Source organism: Cylas formicarius, unplaced genomic scaffold (genome assembly GCF_029955315.1).
Source record: "Cylas formicarius isolate icCylForm1 unplaced genomic scaffold, icCylForm1.1 PGA_scaffold_1__22_contigs__length_36826433, whole genome shotgun sequence".
In the NCBI taxonomy this organism is placed as follows: domain Eukaryota; kingdom Metazoa; phylum Arthropoda; class Insecta; order Coleoptera; family Brentidae; genus Cylas; species Cylas formicarius.
This window is the reverse complement of record NW_026844264.1, coordinates 20828656-20836285: the sequence shown is the minus strand read 5'-3', so window position 1 is coordinate 20836285 and position 7630 is coordinate 20828656. Positions and strand designations below refer to the sequence as shown.

Here is a 7630-nt window from a genome sequence, read left to right as displayed (position 1 = left end):
TCCCCTGCGTTCCGCTTATGCTAAATCAAATTTGTGACTAAAGTAGCATTTATCAAACTTGTTGAATACAACACTATTTTCAACCTACACCTCAATTTTCAAATCTGCGACCATTATATGTTTTCTCTGGGTTAGTCTATTTGAAGCCTTAAAATAATTAGTAAGGCTAAGTATGGCTCGGATGATAAGGTGTTAGACCTGCAAACTCAACTTGCCGGAGGTTGTGGATATGGAAAAAGCCTTGGGCAGCTGTTTTAGTAAAGGTGTAAGGCAAGTAAGGAAAAAAAAGCAATTGTCCATAGCACCAAATGAAAAAGAAAGAATTTGACTGTATAGCCGAAGAAAATCGACCACCAGAAATAAACTATAGAGATGTTTGTATTCTGTGATTGATGTCTACAACTCTCTCTATATCTATGGCTTTTCATGACAAACAGGATTTTAGTATATCTGCCTTGTTATTAAATTAAACCGGATAAAACTATATTATTATAATTTTAGTTTTAATAGGGTTAGGTAAGGAATATGACTACAGCAGCCAGACCAACATTTGAACCCGCTAGAGGCGGCACAGGTAGAAATGAAAAAGACTTAAGTGCTATTTCACGTCAATATTCTAGTCGCGATTTACCAAGTCATACGAAATTGAAATACAGGTTTGTACTTTACGTCTTGAAATCCAGTATGTCAGATTAATTGCCAATGACTTTTTCACAGAGAACCATTTCAAGGAACACAAGAGGAAAATCGGTCTCGAGATTTCCGTAAAGAATTAGATGAAAGAGAAAGGGAAAAGAGACCTGCTACCAGATCAAATGAACATAGCAAAAGAGTTAAATTAGATCAAGTACCTGCAGCAAGTTTAGATGCTGATGATCCATTAGATCATGATGATGATTCTGATACAAGTGAAGATGAAGATGACACGGAAGCATTGTTAGCAGAGTTAAACAAAATCAAAAAAGAAAGAGCTTTGGAACAAACCAAAAAAGAGATAGAAAGACGTCAGGAAGAAGAACGAATTCGAATGGAAAATATTTTGAGTGGAAATCCTTTGCTGACCCATTATTCTTCAGGTGGAACAAAGACTGATCATAAAGTCAGAAGAAGATGGGATGATGATGTTGTCTTTAAGAATTGTGCAAAGTCAGAGCCAGAAAAAAAGACAAATGTTTTTATAAATGATTCCCTTCGATCAGAATTTCATAAAAAGTTTATGGAAAAGTATGTTAAATAATTTTTTGAAATATTTTAAATTTGGAATTAATTATAATATCTATTATATTATTTAGCAGTTGTTTCTTTGAATACTTAATATTTTGTCCCCATTTAAAAATAAAGTAATTACAAATTAATGTTTTATAAGAAACACAATTAATATACTAGATTTTATTTCTTTCTTTTTGGTGCATTTTCTAGACCTTTTACAAACTTTTTAGGAATTTTATATTTATCAACTAGTAAGTTATGAATAAATATGACTTGGTTTCCTTGTACAAGCAGTTGATCAGATTTCTTTCCTGGAGTTTTTGAAATTATAGTTGTGCTGGCTGCGACTCCATGCTGACATTCTTTTGAAAATTCATTTACATTGATACCAAACAGTTCCAAATTGTCAACTAAAGTTACTTTTTTGTTGTACGATCTCACACTTACATTCATTGTAATAGGAGATATTTTGCCTTTATTGAAAATTTGTTCATTGCCACTAACAACTTTGAAACAGTTTTTCATGGAATCACAGACCCTTTCAAATACTTCTTCCCAGGTAATAGCACTTTCGGTCCTACAAATTATTTGTAGAACCTCTTTAGGCTTTACTAGATTAGTGTTTTCCAAATCCTGGCATTGGTATTTCTTAATATAATCTGTGACACACATTCTCACAGTAGAACCCTGAATAGTATCTCCCTTTCTATAACCGGCCTGTTGAAATAAAGGCAGTACATTTTGTGTAACTATATAGGACTCACTAATATGAGGTTCTTTTATGCCCAAGTCATTGGTAGTTTTCTCTTTTGGCCTATTAACGGGATTGATATAAAATTCATTAAATTTTGGGTGATTCTTATTAATTTCTGTTATAGCTTCAACACCTTTTTTTATTTCCTTCACTGTTATCAATCCTAACTTACACATTTCATCTATGAATGGCTTTAGCTTTTTGTATGAAGATTGCTTTATATCCAAAACTTTGTCAGGTGGGCAAGAGGGAAGCATTTGGAGTTTATAAAAATTAGAAACTAGAATTGGCAAGTTAAGATTTTTGGAATATTTAATAGCACACAAGAAGCAATAATTAAGTAGATCATCTGACAGAGCTGTGTCATTATTTAACTTGGAGTGATTTGGTTTTTCCTCTTCATGTGAGTGTTCTTCACCATCGAGATCGATCTTTGCTTTGTCTAAAGTAACTTCTCCATTTGTGTTATCTTGAAGTTTTTCTTTGTCCACATATTCAGATTTTTTTCTGTCTGCAGAAAGTTGTGGAAAATCTTCATTATAATTACTTAGTGACAACCATTCCTGAGTTCCCATGTTGGGAATTGGAATACTGGATATGCCATTAAATACACATAGGTTATCTCCATAAAAATGGTATATTGTTACACATTTGCCTCTTCCGTGAGAACGAATCATCGAATCTGAATCCTGACAAGCTACTCCAACAGCTATAGGAGCTTTATTGTTTGACAAATTAACAGAAACAACAGATCCTTCTGATACATGCCCATATTTTGATATTCCGGAACTCAATGGTGGAGTTATAATACCTGGCAACATGAGGTCAGCCCCAGAAGTTATGAAATTAAATACTTGAGGATGGGTGGTGAAAGAATATATCAAATCTGGATACTTCCATAATAAATAAATGGTGGGAAACAATTTCTCCCCAACACTAAAAAAAAAAGGTACTTTATTAACCACAAATAACTGTACGACTTCATCCTTGTGGGTCACAACTTTGGCACAATACAAAACTTCTTTCTTATGAAGCAAATCGTTTGCTTGAGCTTCGGTAAAAGTCTTGAAACTAGCGCAAACTTTGTCCTTAAAACTCTTACGTTCAGAGCCTTTTACCGGGTTATTACTTTTGATTCTAATCGGTTTTTTAAACATGTCCAAAATATTTTACGTTTTTAAACTTTTATAGTATTTATAGGTTATATTCACAGATAAAAGAAATTAGTTAGTTTTATCATAACTAGTTATACAAAAATCCCGTTTCCAATTTGTTTCCAAAACAAAACCGCTACAATTCCTATAATAAATACATAAAATTAATAATTAAATCAATTTTCGAGAAAATTACTTATTAAATATTACATTCGTAAATAGCCGGTAATTTTATATGTTCTTCCCACTATTTTTTGGAATCATATAATTAATAAGAAATTAGCTTTAAAAAGTTAAATTTTCCATTTTTTGAAATTGCCTTCTAGTTCCTCTTTAGGGAAATTTTGCATCAATATTATGGTGATTTTCGCCAATCCCTAATATTTTGTCATACTGCGACGTCTTGTAGTGGCAACGTTTGCAGTTTGAGGACCTGTCACCTTATATTTCATTTTTGTGATAGTGCCTCCAGTAATTGCATTTTGGCCATTTTTTAGGACAAACAATTAATTTGCTATTTTTATGTTATTGAAAAGTAACTATCGAATTTGAGAAACCCAGATCTAAACGAAATCGTCAATGTAAGTTAACCCTTTTCTATTGTTTTTCATTGTGTCAAATGCGTCATTTCCATTGCTTTAATCTCATTCGATGCTGTATATCAACTTGTAACGGGTTTTTAGTTCGTGATTCGCTGTAAAATTACCTAGTTCGATAATTCACGATAGTGTCAGCTGATTATCTAGTGCGACGCCCTTGAAATCGGATTTTACGCCCCCTCTTTTCATTAGTTATTTTGCTCGTTCTTCAGAAGTATATATACCATGTTGCAAATTTCTCCTCAAAATTGACAACTAAATTGTTATGGATGAACATACCTTCAAATATATTTCTTAGGACTTTGAATCTTAATATCTGCTTTAAAAATTGTAATTTGTTTACTCTGTCAAAGAAAGTAATAAGTCATATTGAAAAAAGCAGAAAGCACTGTTTATTAGCTACCTTAAGCATATTCTTTGCTTTCTTTGACAATTGATAGAATAAGCAACTAATACACAGAAAATAGTTTTTTAATTATTTTGAATACTCTTTAAAATTCCATTTCTATTTCTCTTCTGCCAGAACTTTGGTTATTCTGTTATTACTCTGGAAAACTATAAATAAAATTATTTTTTTATCAGAATTTGTAACCAAATATTTCACAGAACATTCCCTTTTTTCAATAGGAAAACTTCTTAATCTTGTTATTTTTAGATAATATGGCAAATAGAACAGTTACAGCACAAAGACCAAATGGGCAAACTCAAGGAAAGATATGCCAGTTTAAGCTGGTACTATTAGGTGAAAGCGCTGTGGGAAAATCTAGTCTGGTGCTCCGTTTTGTTAAAGGACAGTTTCATGAATATCAGGAAAGTACAATAGGAGCGGCATTTCTCACTCAGACAATCTGTTTGGATGACACAACTGTAAAGTTTGAAATTTGGGATACGGCTGGTCAAGAAAGGTATCATAGTCTGGCCCCTATGTACTATAGAGGAGCTCAAGCTGCTATTGTGGTTTATGATATTACCAATCAGGATACATTTGGGAGGGCTAAAACTTGGGTCAAGGAACTGCAAAGGCAAGCTAGTCCCAATATTGTTATTGCTCTTGCTGGCAACAAGCAAGATCTTGCAAATAAACGCATGGTAGAATTTGAAGAGGCCCAAACTTACGCTGATGAAAATGGATTGCTATTTATGGAAACATCTGCTAAAACTGCAATGAATGTAAATGACATTTTCTTAGCAATAGGTAAGGTTTAATGCCCTTATAATTTTGTTATCTTAAGCAACAACATTTTAGTTAATTATTTCGAGAAATATTTATTTAATTTTATAGGATTGATTGCATTTTCACTTATTGTATTTTGCTACTAATTTTTTTTAATACTCATAGAATTTACAGTCATGCATTACTATTGCCCCATTTGATAACTTATTGTTTGTAGAAAAAAAACTAATGCCAAAGAAAACATTTTAAAATAATGTTTATTAGATGATAAACGTTTTTAATTGGTAAGTTTTTTTATAATTTTGTTTAGGTCCTGAGAAAAATATTGTTTTCCATTTACATCATTTAGACATTTTAAACAGGAAAAACATCTACAGTATTCTAACTTGGGGAGCAGAGTATTCCAGGACTGTCAAAATCTCAATCAAAATAAATTCAATAATATCATCCTGTAAAATAAAATTTTTATTACCATGAGCCATTTCAACAAAACATTTTTTTTCCTGGGTTTTTTTGAACTTTGGTTCTTTCTCCATAAACTGATTATTTTCGAAGTTTCTGGGCTATTTTGCAAAGAAAATATAAACATGTATGAATTAAACCGACGTCGCGCAATTGTATTGACAAGCATAGGTGTGTCATTTGCAGTCATCTTTTTGATAATTGATTCCCTTTTTAAACTCTTTCATTCAATGGTTCTGACCAGCTAATAAGTCTAAACAGTCCAAATTTGTATATATAAATATATAAAAATTACATTAACAAATTTAATAATTTTACCAAATGTAGGCCGGCAAAGAATCTTTTGGCCTAAATAATGTAATCTAAGCACAGAATAACAATAGTGAAAATATAAAAGTCATGAAAATAAAATCAGTTAAAGGGTCCTGAATAAGTCTATATTATTTAATATATTATTTATTATTTAATTTATTATTAACATATTATTATTATATTATATATTTTAAAACCTAGACACATTGGTTTTGTTAATTTATTAATGAAAGTTCTTAGTACCAAATTTGGCTGAATATCTTGAAAAATGAAGGTTGACTCCAAGTTTGGTTGTGGTGAAGTAGTTTTTTTGAAATGTAATGAATGAGGCAAAAAAGAACTATGGACACACTAACACTATGGAAACAAGAATTGGTAGATATGTTAAAAATGAATTTACCAACAAGCAAATTGGTCCAATAAATCCCAAAACTGATTCAATGATCTATTATAAAATAGAAACAGTCGGTTATTGATTATTGAAGTGTAAAATGATTTTTTTAGCAAAAAAATTACCGAAGAATGAGCAAACATCAGGACAGGGCGGTAGTGCGCAGGGTAGACGACTGACAGAAGGTGACACGGGTCCGAAAGCGACGGGCAATTGCTGCAAGTGATGGCCAATCGATAAGGAACGGTGATGCTCAGATTACATGGGCCAAGTGCTATTTCAGATTACCGAACTGGACTGTGCAGCTGCACTATAGTGATATCTCTAAATGTAATAAGAGTTCTTGTAATGTGAAATTCAAACGGAACATGGTTAACGTTTTTGAAAATATTTGAATTTAATCTGGTATAACAGAAAACGTTGATTTAATGTAAGGTTTAAAAAATGTCTCCACATCCAGATTTGTGATAAATTCTTTGTTTTTGTTCTTTTTTTTATATATATATATATTATATAGAAAGTATATAAAGCATTTGGTAGTCTCTTAACATGCTGATTGATTCGAGGTTTTAAATCAATTTGAATTAAACAAAATTTTATTAATTCTACCTATTAATTATTACTATGTATTAGGTTAATGAAATGTTTATTTACAACTACTAAGATGTGAATAGACATTTTTGTACTATTTATAAATTATGGTAAAGTAAGTTTGGTGAAATAATTCCTGGTTTCCACTTTTTTATAATTATGTATTTTTTATATGATTTGTTTTCAAACATGTATGCATGACTGAAATTTCATTAATGTGTACTCTTTATTTATAACTACTCTATTCATCTCTCCCGGATGCATATAGTAAACAAGTATAAAATATATTATATCAAAATAATTTATCTTAGAAACTACTTGCGATATGTGTCCCTATTGAGTATCCCATCTATCTAGTTTGACAGATAACTTTAATCTTTCGTTGTAGCGGGGTGGATGTACAGATTTATTGTAGTACTAATCTCTTGTCGTAATGGGTCATATTATTGTTGAATTATTTCCAGTAATATAATTTTAAGCTCTATATATAAATATCGTAATTTTAAGTGAATACCCGGCAGTGTTCACATATTGTTGTATTATATTGAACATAAAAAAAATATTTTATTTGCTTGCTTCAGATGTTAGTCTTTATTTTGTGTGCACAGGAAAAGGTTGTACAGAAAGAATCATACTCAAATAAATGATAGAATAGAACTTGTTTCAATTACAAATCGCGATTTCTTAGAAGATTCAAATTTATCGACTCCAAGTGTGATCTTTGGGGAACATGATAAGATGGAAATGTGGATTGGCCGTATTATATGCTCATCCCATTTCCGAATGCCCATTCCAGGTGGAAGTACATGCTATCAGTGTCTGTTCGGGAAATAACTATAGGGGAAAATCAATATACTTGGGAACAAAAAAGTTATTAAAATCACTTCAATTTTTTAAGACCATAAGAAGCGCCCCATTCTAGCAGGGATACCTATTTAGGAACCAAAAGGCAAACAATGATGGGAGCAGAAACGTTGCTGAGAA

At 31.5% G+C, this 7630-nt stretch overlaps 3 protein-coding genes across 4 annotated transcripts; 2 read left to right on the top strand and 1 right to left on the bottom strand.

The window, feature by feature from the left end:
* The first annotated feature begins 152 nt into the window (after positions 1 to 152).
* Positions 153 to 1287, top strand: LOC132696654 (protein CWC15 homolog). Of its 2 annotated transcripts, none has more exons than XM_060661607.1 (3): positions 153 to 270; positions 511 to 656; positions 718 to 1287. In XM_060661607.1, the coding sequence occupies exons 2-3, from the start codon at positions 526 to 528 to the stop codon at positions 1235 to 1237; spliced, it is 651 nt and encodes a 216-aa protein (XP_060517590.1). In that variant the 5' UTR covers positions 153 to 270; positions 511 to 525; the 3' UTR covers positions 1238 to 1287. The 2 variants fall into 2 exon arrangements, with proteins under 2 accessions (XP_060517590.1, XP_060517589.1); XM_060661606.1 differs by lacking the exon at positions 153 to 270 and adding an exon at positions 291 to 444 and having other exon boundaries at positions 502 to 656.
* A 36-nt stretch (positions 1288 to 1323) lies between these two features.
* On the bottom strand, positions 1324 to 3429 carry LOC132696653 (eukaryotic translation initiation factor 2D). The gene is made up of 2 exons (XM_060661604.1): positions 3328 to 3429; positions 1324 to 3262 (listed from the first exon to the last, which is right to left on the bottom strand). The coding sequence occupies exon 2, from the start codon at positions 3118 to 3120 to the stop codon at positions 1390 to 1392; it is 1731 nt and encodes a 576-aa protein (XP_060517587.1). The 5' UTR covers positions 3121 to 3262; positions 3328 to 3429; the 3' UTR covers positions 1324 to 1389.
* Positions 3430 to 3524: 95 nt separating this feature from the next.
* On the top strand, positions 3525 to 7297 carry LOC132696655 (ras-related protein Rab-5B). The gene is made up of 3 exons (XM_060661608.1): positions 3525 to 3698; positions 4372 to 4911; positions 6169 to 7297. The coding sequence occupies exons 2-3, from the start codon at positions 4377 to 4379 to the stop codon at positions 6279 to 6281; spliced, it is 648 nt and encodes a 215-aa protein (XP_060517591.1). The 5' UTR covers positions 3525 to 3698; positions 4372 to 4376; the 3' UTR covers positions 6282 to 7297.
* Positions 7298 to 7630: the final 333 nt, after the last annotated feature.

What these genes read in the sequence shown, in the direction of transcription:
- LOC132696654 (XM_060661607.1), top strand. Translation starts at nt 526, where the DNA reads ATGACTACAGCAGCCAGACCAACATTTGAACCCGCTAGAGGCGGCACA. An exon ending in CATACGAAATTGAAATACAG is followed by an intron (nt 657 to 717) that starts GTTTGTACTTTA and finishes ACTTTTTCACAG; the next exon opens with AGAACCATTTCAAGGAACAC.
- LOC132696653 (XM_060661604.1), bottom strand. Translation starts at nt 3,120, where the DNA reads ATGTTTAAAAAACCGATTAGAATCAAAAGTAATAACCCGGTAAAAGGC.
- LOC132696655 (XM_060661608.1), top strand. Translation starts at nt 4,377, where the DNA reads ATGGCAAATAGAACAGTTACAGCACAAAGACCAAATGGGCAAACTCAA. An exon ending in TGACATTTTCTTAGCAATAG is followed by an intron (nt 4,912 to 6,168) that starts GTAAGGTTTAAT and finishes TGATTTTTTTAG; the next exon opens with CAAAAAAATTACCGAAGAAT.